At 43.2% G+C, this 16,932-nt stretch overlaps 2 protein-coding genes across 2 annotated transcripts in view; one reads left to right on the forward strand and one right to left on the reverse strand.

Moving 5' to 3' along the window:
- TFB1M (transcription factor B1, mitochondrial) overlaps positions 1–16,932 on the reverse strand; it is a 56,058-nt gene that overhangs the window by 17,680 nt on the left and 21,446 nt on the right. The window contains exon 5 of the mRNA XM_036248613.1: positions 11,661–11,780. Coding sequence (XP_036104506.1) covers positions 11,661–11,780 — 120 coding nt within the window. The remainder of the gene's footprint in view (positions 1–11,660; positions 11,781–16,932) is intronic.
- Positions 3,877–4,536, forward strand: CLDN20 (claudin 20). The gene has a single exon (XM_036248614.1). The coding sequence runs from the start codon at positions 3,877–3,879 to the stop codon at positions 4,534–4,536; it is 660 nt and encodes a 219-aa protein (XP_036104507.1).

Genomic DNA, 16,932 nt, shown 5'->3' on the forward strand with positions numbered 1-16,932 from the left:
AAATAGATGGAGGTGAAATATGTCTGGACCATTGCCCACGACTGAGAACCTCAATGTCGAGTCCACTGTCCATCACATCATTTGGAGGCAGTTTCTTTGTAACAGTTTTCAGAAGTTATAATATTAAATTCCACTCCAGAAACCTTTCTCAGTGGAAGGAATAAAAAAAGAAAATTCAGAACAACTCCCCCCACCCCTCCTACCCCACCCCCTGGCCAAATTCTTGTAGGTTTACTGATCAACATTCTAGTCAACAGCTGTTGCTGGGCTTTCTTTTACTTAGTATATATACACAGATATACATTTAAAACTGTCTTCTGAGTGTTTATTTTGTAAGTTACCAACTTTGTGACTCTTGATTTCAGACAAATCACAAGCACCAAAATAAAAGAATAATCTCAGCTATCATTTGCAAAACATAGTCTGGTTAAAAATATTTCAGACCATATTCTTTAATATAATTGGGGACATCAAATCATAAACTATATCTTCCAACATAGACAAAAATTCAAAAATAAATTATAACTATAGACTAAAACATAGTATTAGAAGAAACGAAAGCCTTTCTGTGAGCACCCAAGCAGTTCCCCCTCTGTGCAGAGACACAAAGCGTCTTTAGCTTTCAGGTTTCGACAGATCCTGCTGGAACAGCAGCTCCCTCCCTTCCCCGCCTCTTCTTTCTTAATTCTCCCACAGCTCAAAAAATGAGATGGAGAACCTGGTATTTATCTTTCAGCAACATCAGCAGTTTTCCCCTCTCAGATTTCTATGTTGCTCTTTATTTGCTATTTGCAAGTGAGCTTGCTGGAGCTTTATCACTAATATTCAGAAGCTGGAAATCAAGCCTGGAGCAAGGGGAGTCTCTCCATCAAACCTCCCTGGGGTTCGTTCAAAGACAACTGACTGAAGGGAATTAAGACACTGAAGGCCACGAAAAAGGTATGGAAAATGGGAAGCTTCTGTAAGCTTAGAGACCTAAACAGAGCTCTTGAAGTACCATTTAGTTTGAATTTAAGTTGTCAATCTGTTCTTAAATATTAGTCTTGGTATAAATAAATCTTGTCTGAAAAACTGACTTTACTCTTTAATGACACCCACTCCAGACTTTCTGTCGGCAGACAGTTCACAGGCTGAGCACTCCCAGGTTCTGTTCTGCACACAATGTGTGGAACCGGCAGAGTTCTCTCCTTACAGCCCTTTGCTTGCAGGCACAGTGTTTCTCTACCGCCACCACCATCGGAACAAAGTTCGCCTTTATTCTCTACCGACAGAGATCTGAGCAGGCAGGCCACACACTATCACCCTCGCGGCCGGGGAGGAAGACAAGATTTCACAGCTATAGCTGAGACGCCGGTGCATGGTTACAAGAGAAACAGATTAGCGTCCTGCTATTCGGAGAGCGAATTCCTTCTGCGTAAGTCCTCTAGGCAGGAGTACGTATTCAAAGTCCAGTATCACCAGTAAGCAAGCGCTGTGGGCGCCCGGGGCACTGTCGTACTGTTCTCGCTGGTCTGGGCGTCTGTCATTCGTCACTGCCAGTACTTGTTAATGAAGATGAGCAAGCTGTCTGCGAGCCTGAATTACATGAGTTCATCAAATGTATTGCTAATGAGGAAAAAAAAGGGTTATAATTGGGAAGCTGAGCACAGACTGATCCACACATAAAGGTTACTCAACCAAAGTAAAAATAAAGACAGGAACGAGATGCTCCCGGGACGGTCACTGGCAGTCACCCTCACCTGAAAACAGTCAGGGCAGGGAGTAATTTAGGGAGCGGGCTGGGGCTCTAAGCCAAATCTGAAAACAGCTATCATTTTTCTCTAGATACGTTAACTTGTGCTCCAGTTTGGTCTCAATGTGTAAACAAATAAACTGTACGGAGGCAGGCAACCCTAGGCACTCCGGTCCTTACAGTAAAAGTCTGATTCCTAAGAATTCAAAATCTTAGGGGAAGCCTCTCCTAAAATTGTAAATTTCACAGCGTAAGACTATGAACAAAACAGAGCACAGGGAATCAGCCCAGGGTTTACATTCTTGGAGAATCAATGGCAGACCTATGGAAAGGTTCATACTTTTTACTCTAGACATGCATTAGTGTTGCTTATGCATGCCTACATTAAGCATTAGACATTTCACAAAAGCCAGGCATCTACCTTGGTGAGTCTCCTTAGTTAAGCCATTTGCCCAGCTGATAACCTCTGCAGTCTTTTTTTAAACAATTTTGGTGGGGAAGGGAGCGGAGCGGACAGTCAGTGGTGCTCCGTGCCTTCGATGCAGCGGTTCCTGGCTGCCCACAGGAAGCAACCAGGGGGGCACTTCCAGAAATACTGGGCCAATGGGAACAAGGTACAGGCTGGAGGGAGGTGGGGAGAGGCGGAGACAACGTGGATACTGACGATCTGCTGCTGAGTGTGGCCTTGGGTGACTTACCACCTAAATAGGCTAATCTGAAAAAATAATGATGTACAAGATTATGCCTACAGTTTCTTTCAGTTTCTATGCTAGTGAATTAAATTAGCCTAAGGAAGGAAGAGGAAAAAGAAGTTTTTATATGATATAAATATTATATGACATTTATTTGTCATATATAGAAAATAAATAAAAATACTAATGTCAATTATAATTTATTGAGTACTTTCTATGGGGGTAGATACTATTCTAAGCCCTTAAAACTACACTGACATATTTAACTCCATGATACAGGTACTCTAATCCTCCCGTTTTGCAGAAGAGAATACTGAGGCACAGAGAGGTTCTGGAAAGCCAATATCTGAACCAGACTGCCTTCTGTCAAATATACACGAATCACGATAGAACACATCGTCCCACACTTACTTCCGAAACACACAAAAATACAGCCAGTATTGCTGTATTTCAGAAACCATTACATTTCTCAAAGAGGGCAGTAAGTCCTGCCAGATCAAAACACAGTCAAGCCACAAAGTAAGTGCTAACTTTTCCCTCTTTAAAAAAGGAGTGTCAAATTATTTTCGGCATCCTACTTCGGAACTGTGCGGAATAACCGGTTCTGCGGCAGACTGCTGCATTTGGGTCAGGAAAGAATCCTGGTCCCAAGGAGAAGGGAGTTCATTCTCGCAGGGAGGGACAGTGGCTTGATTGTTCCGGTTGCTAGCTTACCTGTTCCGGTTTTCAGTACCCTGTACCTGAAGTGAAAGAAGAGCCACCCTAGGTAAGGATTTTGTAAGTGTTTATTAACTATAAATCAGGGATAATCATGCAGGCAACTGACTTCTTCCTACTACTTTCCTCTGCTCCTTAAACAGCTCACCTGGGTCACGGTACATGGTAGGTGCTCAATAGATACTTGTTTAAAAAACATTTTTTGAATACTTAAAACTTTTCTAAAAGGTATTAATATATAATTTTAAAGGGTGGGTTTCAGTATTTGAAGTAAAAACAAAGCAAGTTTACAAACCTATAATGTACTGGAATTCTTCACCAGATCTCATAGCTGGAACCCGGTGTGCCGACCTCCCCTAACAAGGGGCATGCCCACTTTGCAGGCAACTGCAGCACAGCTGAACTTTAAGACAGAACGAGGTGGACAGCCCCTCCCTTTCTGCCACGCAGCCAGCAGCAGCCACCCTGGTCACCCAGGAGCACCGAGCCTCCGAAGGCGTGAGCTTTGCCCTGGGAAGCAGCGTCCACACCCACTGCGGGGCATACGCGTTCGGCTCCCACTACATACAAACGCCTTTCTATTGATTCTTTCTTGCCCTCAATCCTGATGTTGTCTTCTTTCCGCAGCCTTTGTCACTAGGTTCTCCACTGCACAGAAACAGCTTCAACCTTGACCAAGAGCCATCATAATTAAGCACCAGGATTTTCTAGGCAGACAAAGCTGATGATAACATCATGGCCTCGACAGGCCTCCAGCTCCTTGCTTTCATCCTGGCCTTCTGTGGGGTCTCTGGGGTGCTGGCGGCCACCGTGCTGCCCAACTGGAAGGTGAGCATGGACTCGGGCTCCAACATCATCATGTCCATCATCCAGCTGCAAGGGCTGTGGATGGACTGCACGTGCTACAGCACCGGCATGTTCAGCTGCACCCTCAAGTACTCCGTCCTGTCCCTCCCCACGCACGTGCAGGCTGCTCGGGCCACCATGGTCCTGGCCTGTGTCCTGTCTGCTTTGGGGATCTGCACTTCCACAGTGGGGATGCAATGCATTCGCTTAGGAGGGGACAGAGAAACCAAGAGTCACGCTTCCTTTGCTGGAGGCCTCTGCCTCATGTCTGCAGGGATCTCGGGTCTAATACCGACAGTGTGGTACACGAAGGAGATCATCGCAGACTTTCTGGATCTGGCAGTGCCGGAAAGCCACAAACACGAGCCCGGAGGAGCCGTCTACATCGGATTCATTGCGGCCATGCTGCTGCTGATCGCTGGCATCATTTTCTGCACTTCTTGCATGAAAAAGGACCCAGAGGCGTGGCTCTCCCCACCCCCGCAGCAGCACCCCCGCACCACAAAGCCAAAGGGCAGGTCAGCTTACCACCTGAAGGACTATGTGTGAATCACCCTGTAACACACATCGGACTTTTAGGTGCCTGGTGGGGTTTTTGTCTTTATTCTAAATAAAACACACACACACACACACACACACACACACACACACACACACCCGCCCCCAGAATTATGCTTAACTTTCTTTACAAAGATTTTAAATATTTTAAAAATGGCAAGGTCATTTAAAATGCCAACAAACTCTCGTGTACAATTATATCTGTTTTAAGATTATTCTTCCATCCCTGTTTTCATGTTTTATCTAAAGGTTTATAATTGGAAGAGGCTCTGATGATAATAATAAGACAATTAATTAATGGCTTTTTAAAATTTTTCCTCTTTAAGATACCTGTTGATACATTTTCTGAATTGGTATTTGACTGGGTTTTATAAAGCAGTTCAATTGCCAAGTGTGAGAAGCACCTTGCCAGGGTGTGACTCTGCGTTTGCTGCCTGTGTGGTGACCTAGCCCCACAGCGCGACAGCACCTTAGGGACCGAAGCACTGTCACCTCTCAGACATTGCCCAACCAGCCACCCCAACTCCCCACCTACTGGGAACTCCATCCCTTTTTTCATTTTGGAAGAATATCTACATATATTTGTGAGAGCCCACAAGGTGACATTCAAAGACGAGGCAGAACTAAGGGGAAGACACTGGTAAAGGCCACCACAGCAAAGCCAAACCAGACCAGACCAAACTCAAACCTCCAGGACTTTTAAAGAACCAAGTACAGCTAAGCGACGACAGTACGTCTGTTTGAACAGGCTCCCGAAGGGCCCTCGTCTGCTGCTGGCCAGAGGCTTCTACAGTTAAGTCATTCACAACAATTTGGATTTAGTCCATCTCCTTTACTCTCTCACCAATTAGTGTCTGGATGATAAAGTTACTTTTAAGTTGTCATTTATTCTCCAGTGTGATCCACATTAACACAACCACTGTTGTCTCTTATAAGGGGCTGCTTCAGTGAATTCATGGATGTGTGAGCAATTTTCTTCTAAAAATATAAGTTAAATTATCTTGTGTATTTCAAATATTTTAACAAGAAAATAAAAACTGGATTCTTTAATGTACAAAAGAACACTGCACAGGGTTGTTTCTAATACTTTGTTAATTCAAGCTTAGTCACTGCTCACAATATAGGTCAATGGGGAGAAAGCATTTCTTTGTATATTAATCATTCAGGAATGGGAAGGACACCTTCTATGTGAGCAAATACTTTTCATTTGTTCATAAAGAATTAGAGACTAAAATATTTTATGCCTGTTACTCGGTAGATCATCATTCTCTTCTTCAACAATGTCATCAGCTATTAATGGAATAGCTAAAATGAAAAGGTGCTATTTCATAAATGGATTAGAAACAAAATCGCTGAAACAAGTTTAAATGGTTGTTTAAAGTGTGCATTCCTTTTGACTGGTCCGACTCTTTTCAGTACCAATTCAGAGCAGTTGTGAGGACTCAAGACAATACACAGATGTGCCGGGGCGTGGTGGCCAGCTGGGGGTGGACATCTGGCAATGCCTGCAGAAAGTTTTGGTTGTCACATCTGGGGAACTGGAACAGGAATCTAGTGGGCAGAGGCCAGGACTGCTGTTGAATACCCAACCATGCACAGGAGAGCCCCGGCAACAAAGAATTATCTGGACCAGAATGTCAACAGTGATGAGGTGGAGAAACCCTGGTCTCATCTATATGAATACAGTTAAACATTCATTTTTGTTAGATTAAAAAGTGGCAAAAGAACCCCCCCCCCAAAATGCCAAAAACCTCCCCAGAATATCATGCTTATGTTACCTATGAAGCAGGTGTGTGTGTGAAACTGAAGGAATCATCTAGTAATTCCAGCAAAGATGATGCAGACTTCAGTTAAGTCTGGAGAACTGGGTAAAAGAATGGACAGATTTAAGAGTAAGAAGTAGGGAATGTGAGAAGTTGGGAACTGGTGACTAGCTGTGAGGATAAAGGTAAGGGGTGGGGGACTTCAGATGACCTCAGGGTTAGGCCGGGATGACCCGAGCGATGAAGGTGGCAGTGGTCAGCATGCTGAATGTACGGGGAGGAGCAGGTCTGGGGGGTAGACAGAGTACGGAGCCAACGCTCTCTCACGTCTTCATTTCTCAGTGAAGGCTCTAAAGCAGTCTCTCTTACCTCTGTGTTTTTAGCTACGTGCTTCAGCACATATCAACTTGACCGACTCGGAGGATTTCCGTCCCAGCCTGTGAATCACAGCACCCTGTGCATGTCTTCACTACCTCCACGAACATTTCCCTTCATTTCGTTGTATTTTACACATGTACAAAATTGTCATTTGCAAAACTGCATTTTTGTTTCCTTCTCAGAGTTACAATTCTTACTGTTTATTTTATTCTTGAATAGTTATGAATGCATACCTAATAGTAAATTAGATCGTAATAGCAAATACACTTATTATTATCAACACTTACTTTACCTAATTTTTTAAAAGAATGACTCTCTTACTCTTTACATTATAAAATTGGCTTTTAGTTCCATGTTTATTTTTATTTTAGACTTACCCACTTTCAAAAAATTTTGAGGCAACTTACAATGAGATTATTGATACAGTAAGTATAAAAGCCAATGATAAAGCTGGATGACTAAAGTTACAAAGAAAAGGAAGAGACAAAGAATGCCATTAAATAATGCAGGTTGAAGGCTGCTTAAGCAGTTAATATGAAGCTTAGTTTAGAACTTCTCGGCAACTTTCTGCAGGCACTGCCAAATGTCCACCCCCCGCTGGCCGACTCGCTTAGTTTAGAACCTGGCGAGGCTACTGCTGGGACCTTGACCAAGCTCCTCCCACCGGGCCCTCACCCACCTCCCAGATCTGGAGCTGCCTCGCTGGAAGGTGAGGGCGCGCTGCTCCTAGGGGTCCCGGGACTGACCCACACGGGGGTTCCAAAGGTGGCGCCCTAGCCTCAAGGGGGACTCACGCTGGTCAATTTGTACCTGAGCGCCCTGCAGCCCCTCCCCTAGTCCAGGTGGAACCAGAGCCTTGCTTAGCTCTCCTGCCTTCATCTGCTCCCTTGTTCCCGTCTCCTGTGAGCACGAACATCACTTCCACAGAAGTCCCCACTCCATCTGACTCCAGGAAACCAGACCGAGCACTACAGAGACTAGTGAAGGAGAAAAAGATTAGTCTTCTGACTTCATGTCCAAAGAAGTCTCAAATACAGGGTAATAGCCAACAGAAATAACACCCCCAATATCAAATTTCAAAAAACACAAAGGCTTCTGAAATGTGGCCGTTTCTTACATGGACCCGTCCACTTACTAAGCTCACGGTTATCTCACACGGAGGCGAGGCCTCAACAGCCTGGGACAAGCACACCTGAGCGCCTCTAAAATGCTGTCCTCAGAGCGCAGGCTCGGCTGCCCCGAGTCCTGACCTTCTCTTTAGGTCACGGGTGTGTTATCATTAATTAATCTAAAATTGTATTGACACGATTTATGCTTTAAATCTGCACCATATTTGGGAGAAAGACTTGCTCCATTTGCTATACTTAGGCAAAATCAGATATAAATTATATTTATATCTTAGAAATTATGATCCACACTACAACAAGATACCAGAACTTGGTCCATAAAACATTTGTTTGTCATTGTAACAGTAATAGCTATCACCCACCGACTGCCTCCCTGAGCCACATACTCATATTCTGCACTTTACACTGATTATCTCAATCCTCCAAGGTGGCATCACTGGCCCAATCTGATGAATTAAAATGCAGCCTATCAACCCGAGCACGTCCTCATTACTAGGAGCGCTGGAATCCCAGCCGGTCCAGCTGACTTCACAGTACTTCTAGTTCTTCCACTAGAGGATGCTGCCCTGTCAATCAACGGACCTACTGCAACTGTCTTGCTATATCAAAGTGACTTTTCTACGAGGCTGGAGTATAGGATATGGTCGGAACTAACACCTGTCCATTCTATGGGAAGGATGTTAGATTACCAGCCCCACCATTGATAAAACAGATGACCGAGTTTTGAGGAAACAGCTAATAGCTCAGTATTTATCAAACTTGAGTAATGGGCAAACCACCAGGAAAATTACCATGGGCCCCAGAAACACACGGGCTCTCAGGGGTCTTGAGGTGCCAGCTTGAGGAACCTAAAACTTTTTTCTCATGGAAGTGTTTTTTAGTTGTGAAACTGAACTGAAAGAGGGTTTCTTATAATAATAATTTTATTAACAGTGAGATGAAAAATACAAAATTTTAAAATTTCTAACTTAAAATCCATATACCACAAACTCTAGTAGTCTAAGAAACACTGGAGTAGCCCAATCAATCTAATGTTAAGAACCTAAGAGGTTGTGTTTTCTGTAGATAGAAAAGAATGTGGGGTTCAAGCTTCGAGGCTGCACTTGAGAGTTAACGACAGTTGAGGACAGTCTGGCAAGGATGCTGTCCAGCTGGTCAGAACAGGACCGTCAGAGTCCATGGCAGTGAGTTCTCTCACTGAAGTGGCTGAATGGGTCAGTCCAAAGACCGATGAAAGGAGAGATAAGAGATTGTCACAGGCAAAATCCTCGGGTGGTTATAAACAAGTTATTCTTGTCATATCACAAAAGAAATTTTCTGTATCTAGTTCTTAAGGAGTTCTGGCTGAGAATAAGTATTGAACTTCAGTAAATTCCTTGAGCATCTACAGAGGATTAAGCTCTCTCGCAACTGCCCAGGAACCTGCCTTTGCCTCTGTTTCAGCACTTAGCATACTCTGCCTTGTGCCGCAGTTATTTGTTTGACTTTCTCTTTTTGCATACAGAGGGTTCAGCCAGAGGGGCAGCCTTGAACTGTTAAGATCTTTGTAAAAGCTCTTCCCCTTTCTTAAGAAAATAAATTTTCTAAAAATTTGCTCAATGTTACTATCAGCCAAATATTTTCTGGCCTTCCTCAGAAATTCCTAATCTGCTCTACTACGGTGAAACTACTTCAGAGCAAGAGAGAATTCTTTCAGAGCTAGAATTTAATTCTTTGATGTATGGTTTTCTACATTCTCTCTCCTCCTTGATAACTGCTTTCCTAGATTACAAATAAATGCCCTGCATGTCAAATGTTCGACATGATGAAAAGCACATAGTGAAAATTATTATGAATGTTTAATTTGCCAAAAAGCAAACATCCCTCAATAAAAAAAGAATCAAAGCAAAAAAGAATCATAGCTAGCTCCCCCCACCAATAATGTATATTTTCATAAGGCCTTAATCCCAGAGGAAAAGGCTTTTCAGTAACTGACAAGGGTACCTTATCCCTAAATCAAAGATAAAGTTGATAACCTGTGAACACCCTCAACAAGGTAACAAAAACAAAGAGTTAGAAACTTTCCAATAAAAATATTCTAACATCCACTCTAAGAAACCCTTGGAATAATTAGAGAGCCTAAAGATTCTGGGTTCTGGTAATGACCAAAACCATAAAAATCCTTGGTCTGGCACCATTCAAGTTGTTACATACATACCCACACATAAGACAAGAAGCAAGCAAGCTACGTGGTCACTTGGTTTTCTTCAATATAGTGGCAACCTGTCCTAAGATAGAAAAGTCCTGGAAGGACAAATGTGTTAAATCTGATGATGACCTACAAGATATCCTCAGTCATGAAGTTCTGTCTAGGATGTAGTATTTTGGAAGAAGTCATTTACAATGTCTGAAACCTCGAGATGCTGAAAGGAGGTGGTGCTGGGTGTGTTCCCCAAGCTTGGTTTAGAAACGCAGACTGTTAAGTCTGCTACATAAATGGAAGACGGGCTGCATTCCCAGCCACCGGAAACCTCAGCTAGTGGGGGCAGACAACACAGCAGAGGCAGTGGATGGCGGAGTCAAGATCATGGAGGCTTCGCAGACCACGCTGCAACATGCACACTCGGTCTAATAGTGACTGTGCCCCATGCGAAACCTGAAACCTGTATCTAAATCCAAAAACCACGTAATACAATTTCACTGTGCTATTTCCTTTTTCTTTTAATGTTTGTATTGATTTTGAGAGAGAGGAAGGGAGAGGGAGCGAGAGATGGAAACATTGATATCAACTGGCCCCAGGCTGTGCTGTCTTTTACTAATGGGTGTCCAGTGGTGTAAGGGAAGCTGCTGCAAGCAAGGCAGCTCGGCCCCCCAGCTGTGAGCTCCCTGCAGGCAGACAGCGAGTCTCCCTGGCTCCTACCGTCTGCCTGGCCCAGGGCTCTTCACGCAGAGCCCGATGTACATTCAAAGAAACTGATGCGTTTCCGGCACATGTCCTAGAGCAGCGCTCATCCCAGTGCTTCTGCTCAACGGGCGCCTGCTACTGATTCTTCTGGCAGAGAAACTTTATTTCTGTAATTAGCATATAACAGTCAAAGCCTAATTTACTTCTTTTTTTATCCTCACCCGAGGACATTTTTCATTTTTTGTTCAGATAGAGTGGGAGGGAGAGAGAGGAAGAGAGAGAGAAACATCGACATGAAAGGGACACTTCCAGTGGTTGCCACCCGCAGGGCCGGGGACCAACTGCAACCGAGGTACGTGCCCTTAGCGGGAACCGAACCCGGGTCTCTCTGGACCGCAGGCCGACGCTCTAACCGCTGAGCCAAACCGGCCAGGGCTCAAAGCCTAATTTAATATTCAGCTATTTTCCACAGATGATTGGTTATAAGTAATATTACCAAAATACGGTCTTTCCAAAATATGGAACATTCATGATAAATAATGTTTGATGTAACTTTTGCTAGAAGTCTCTAACAGAAATTTAAAAAAAATACTGATTTCTTTTTTTGAGGGTTGGATGACCATATAACTTATCTTCCATACTAAGATCATTTAAGTTTAAAAAGAGTTGGAGATGAGGAGGATGATGATGATGATAATAGTATCACCCCCACCAGGGCAGCATAGATAAAACTAGACATTTGGTCATTCTAAGTAAGGGGGAGAAAAAGTAGAATAAAAACTGTGATGTTCATTCATACTGTGACTGTTAAGGTTCTATTCAGGAGGTAAGGAAAAACTTGGGGTACAGTTTGCATATAAATGAAGATTAGACTCCAGAGATAACTTCCCATGACATGTCCTCAGAGGAGCAGCGGATGCAATTAAAATACGGGTTCTGGACAGGGAAGCAAACAACGCTCACCTGCGGTTTGGGGACGAACGCGCGGCCGGGAACCGTGAGGACGTGCTGGACCTGGCAGAGGTGCTGGGCCACCACAGACAGGCGGCTGCGCTGGCTGCTTCCAGTGCCGGCGGTGAGTCTCTGTGCAGACAGAGAGGAGTTTTAGACAGTGATTAATCCAGTCTGATCATAAGCAAAAGATAAACAACTAATAAAAAATATAACAGTAACTTAAATGAACCATAAACTATGCTCAACCACATTGCAAATTAGGAACATGCAAATTAAAACCATAATGAGGTACGATTTCATATCCATAAAATGAACAAAATTAAAATGACACACAAAAAGAACCGGGTAGAACCTACACGGGTGAGTATTTGGAGCGACAGGAACTCACACACTGCTTGTGGGAGGGGAGCTGCTACAAGCACTTTGGACCGTAATGCGACAACACACCTAGTAAAGCAAAGTCGAGTAAAGCCTCGCGGTCCTTCAGGTTTACCATAAGGATATGATCCTAGAGAAAATTTACAGTTACACAGGGTGTGTAAAAATGAATGTTCACGACAACATTATAGGTAATATTTTAAAAAGTGGAAAAACCTAAAGGTCTGTCACAGGTGACTGAATAAGTGGTAATTTTGACAACTGAATACAAAGAAACGGTTAACATGAATAACAAGGGTTACCTAGATAGATTCCAAATAAAGTAAAAAATAATTAAGAGGCAGAAAATATGTAAGTTTAATTTACATTAAAACTTCAAGATTACTTGTGTGTGTGTGTGCGTGTGTGTGTACCTATGTCTGCAGTGTAAGTAAAACACATACACAGAAATGATGAATAGGAATTTTAACAGTGCGACTCTCGGAAGGAAAAGAAAGGGAACAGAAGCGTCTCCAACATATTGAGATTATTTTCTTTCTTTCTTTTTCTTTTGGTGACTAATTTTTATTTATGTTAGCTCTCCCCTTAGCGAAGTTCTAATCGACTTCCAATTCTTCATTTTCTTTAGAAAGCCCATCATGTGGCTTAGGGATTTTCCTTTTGTTTGTTCTTTTCAGATCTTATAATTTTAAAAAAAAATTATTTTTTCTTAATTTGTTTTTGTTACAGATGTTTCTCTGTTTTCCCCCATTGACACCCTCCTCCCCATCCCCCCTACCCGATCCCCAACTTTGTTGTCTATGTCCATTGGTTGTGCATACATATAAGTTCTGTGGTCTATCTCTCCCCCCCAACACTCCCTCTTCTGAGGTTTATCAGTCTGTACCCTACCTCTATCTCTGGGTCAATTTTGTTCATCAGTTTCTTTAGTTCATTATATTCCAAAAATAAGTGAGATCATGTGATATTTGTCTTTCTCTGCTTGGCTTGTTTCGCTTAGCATAATACTCTCCAGGTCCTTCCATGTCATCTCAAAGGATAAGAGATCTTTTTTTCTTACAGCTGCATAGTACTCCATTGTGTATATGTACCATAGCTTTTTAATCCATTCGTCTACTGACGGAGCTATTGTAAATAGTGCTGCTATGAACATGGGGGTACATATATTCTTTCTGATTGGTGTTACAGACTACATTATTTTATTTCTTAAAAAAAAAAAAAAAAGCCCTGGCCAGTTTGGCTCAGCGGTTAGAGCGTCGGCCTGTGGACCAGGCAGTCCCGGGTTCGGTTCCCACTAAGGGCACGTACCTCGGTTACAGTTTGTCCCCAGCCCCGGATGGAGTCGTGTGGGTGGCAACCAGTTGATTTGTCTCTCTTACATCAATGTTTCTCTCTCTCTCCCTCCCTCTCTCCCTCCCACTCTATCTGAAGATAAATGCAAAAATGTCCTCGGGTGAGGATAAAAAAAAAAAAGATAGGAAAAATGTCAATATGTTAAGACTGGACGAAGCTGAATTTGGAAAAAAAAAAAGTAGGCAGAGCCCTGGCCAGTTGCTGGGAGTGCCAAAGGGCTGTGGGTTTGATTCCTGGTCAGGGCACATACCTAGGTTGTGGGTTTGACCCCCATTGGGGATGCATACAGGAGGCAACCAAATGATGTCTGTCTCTCACATCAATGTTTCCCTTTCTCTCTCTCCTTTCCTCTCTTTAAAAATCAATAAAAACGATCCTCAGGTGAGGATTAAAAAATAAGTTAGGCATAATTATCTGTCTAAAATGTATCCTGCTTCTCTGTGTCTGAGAGTTCACCAGACATTCTTCACCCCTTGTGAGGCACAAGCCTCATCACGGGGCGGGCCGGGGCTGGGCCGGTGCTCACCACGTTCTGTGCTCATGGGTGGGCTCCTCTCCCCGCTCCAGTCACGTGCCAGCCTCTAACAGCACCTTGGTTTTGCTGCTTCCACCCTGCTGTGCCCGTGAAAACCACATAACTTGGCTTGTAGGAGATTTTACCTTAAGCAAGATCAAGAAATAGTTTTGTTCTGGTTTTTACTTTATTTATTTATTTTTTGGTACATGCCCCTAGTGGGAACCAAACCTGGGACTCTGGTACACAGGCCGAGGCTCCAACTGCTAAGCCAAACCAGCCAGCGCTGTTTTTTGCTTTATTTTTTATCCTCACCAGAGGACATTTTTGCATTCATCCACAGATAGGGCGGGAGGGAGAGAGAGAGGAAGAGAGAGAGAGAAACATCGATGTGAGAGAGACACATCGACTGGCTGCCATCCACATGACTCCAACCAGGGCTGAGGTACATGCCCTTAGCGGAAACCAAACCCGGGTCTCTCTGGTCTACAGGCCGACGCTCTAACCATTGAACAAAACTGGCCAGGGCAGGGTTTTTTAAATTTTTTTTCCTTTGATTTTTTTTAGAGAGAGAGGATGTGAGAGGGAGAGAGATAGAAACATCGATGAGAGAGAACATCGACTGGCCATCTCCTGCATGCCCTACACTGGGGATCAGTCCCAAAACCTGGGCATGTGCCCTGACCGGGAATTGATCGAGCAACCTCTTGGTACATGGGTCGATGCTCAACCACTGAGCCACACCAGCTGGATGTAGGTTTTAATCTGAGATGCTGAGAAAACGTCCTATGGGCCAAGCTAACTGTATCCCTTTTTTTAAAAAACTTTTCAGGCTCTTGTTGAAATTGTTGGAAATCTGAGTTTATGATGATGAGAAATTACAGTGTATCTGACAAAATAAACTCTTCTTGACTAAAATGTGAAACCAAGAACTAGATATATTCTCAGGCCAATATAAAAAATAGAGAGACACTGCCCTGGCCAGTTTGGCTCAGCGGTTAGAACGTCGGACTGCAGACCAGAGAGTCCCGGGTTTGATTCCCACTAGGGGCACATACCTCGGTTGCAGTTTGTCCCCGGCCCTGGTTGGGGTTGTGTGGGTGGTGATCAGTCAATGTGTCTCTCTCACATTGATGTTTCTCTTTCTCTCTCTCTCCCCACTTCTGCCTCCCTCTCTATCTAAAGATAAATGCAAAAAAAGAAAAAAAAAAGAGACAAATAATAGAATTACAGTTTTAAGTTAAAGAATGAGCTCGTGGATCAAGTAGTCAAAAATATTTCTAGTTCTTCACTTAAAAAAAAAAAAAGAAGAGCTGAGTTTACCACCGGTAAAAATTAATTGAAAATGTGCTGTGCAAACTGGCATGATTCAAAGCAGTTGTATAAAACTAAAATCTAGCATGAACATAATCACAAAATTAGAAAATAAGCCAAAAGAAATGCCCAGATTTGAAAAATTATTTTGTCCTGGGCTTTCTTCCAATTTGTCACTTTACATCTGAAATATATGTTTCCACAGATGAATTCAAGAGATTTAAAAATCACTTTCACCAAAAAGCAACTCCGAGGGAAAGCTAATTTGATATCAAGACATAGTCAGTCAGTTTCACTTTACGGGGCTGTGTGTCCACTCCTCCCAGGGGCCGGGCTGCCGTGACCACTGCGTGGCCCGCCCAGGCTCTGTGAGATCGGCCATGGCGTGGAGATGAGAACATGGAGCCACACAGCTCAGCGCAGAAGCCAGCAGCATCTGCCTGCCCTAACCCACTACGGACAAACTCAAGCCACAGGCCAGAAAGCTCCGTAAGGACTCATTACAAGCTGGCGTAAGAAATGGGCCATCAACTGTTCGAACACGACCTGGTATTTCTGGTACATGTTACAGGAAAGCTATGAAAAGTCAAACTCCATTAGAAGATGGATGACTGCAACAGCAAAAGACCAGGAAACCAAACCAGTCAATTTTTCAGCTAAAGAAAATATCTAACATTTGAGCTTTTAAAAGCAGTCTGATTTAGTCCAAGAAAAAAAAGGGGGGGGGGGCGTCAAAGAATCCACAAGGACAGTGTTACTTTAGTCCCTTTATTCGTCTAGAATAATTTTAAGTACGAGTAGGAAAAAAAGTGGCTTACACTTGAGAAGTGAAACAGCCACACATCAGGGACAAAGAGAGCTACGTGATTAATGAAGAGGTGACTCCCTCCTGCAGGGATGTGACCATTACCAGTCAGGTCTCCTAGAGATGGGAGGAGAGAAGAGGCTGATGCTGGCCCCGGAAAGAAAAGACCACAGGTCCAGCCACATGGAGAAGTTGAACATCATGACTTCAGCAGAAAACATCTGACCTGTGTTCAAGCTCACCTTTCCCTGTAACTAGCTCCATGACCTTTTGGAAAACATGAAGTGACTTTGAGCCGTGGTTTCATCCTCTATAAAATGAGGTTAGATAAAATGTGTTAAGGTCTCATTTACTGCTACACTGTCTGATTCTATTTTATGAGCTGTAGCTTTATACCGTCTGTGCCCTTAATGCGTGTGAGCTGAATGCACACTCAGACCTGTAGTCCTAAAGAGAAAAAAGAGGACCATGCTCATTTGTTTTACAACTCACAAAGTTAAGCAAAGAAAATGATTAAAAGTGCTTTCTATGGCTAAAATACAAAATTTCAAATATGACAGTGTCACAAGCAAAGCCAAGGTCCATTAGAAAATGATGCTACATTTTCTCCAGCTGAAATTTGCACTTGAAAAATGTGGAAACAAATCAGAGGACCAGTGTCACCCGTACTTCTAAAGCATTCCTTAAATTATACATTCCATGTAAACTCTCTTTGATATTCATACAAAAATTTAACTAAAATCCACTTTTTGGTTAAAGAAAAATAACTGCACATGGTGAAGTTGGAGCCACGCTACTATTAATAACCACAGCTGGCTGAGTCACTGAAAGTATTACTCCACCTCTTCAGCCTGTTTCTTTGCTCTTTCTCCCAAAAGAATTACATAGTATTTTGCATCTCTGTTGTGTTATTTAAG

The sequence above is a fragment of the Molossus molossus genome, unplaced genomic scaffold (assembly GCF_014108415.1).
Source record: "Molossus molossus isolate mMolMol1 unplaced genomic scaffold, mMolMol1.p scaffold_m16_p_8, whole genome shotgun sequence".
In the NCBI taxonomy this organism is placed as follows: domain Eukaryota; kingdom Metazoa; phylum Chordata; class Mammalia; order Chiroptera; family Molossidae; genus Molossus; species Molossus molossus.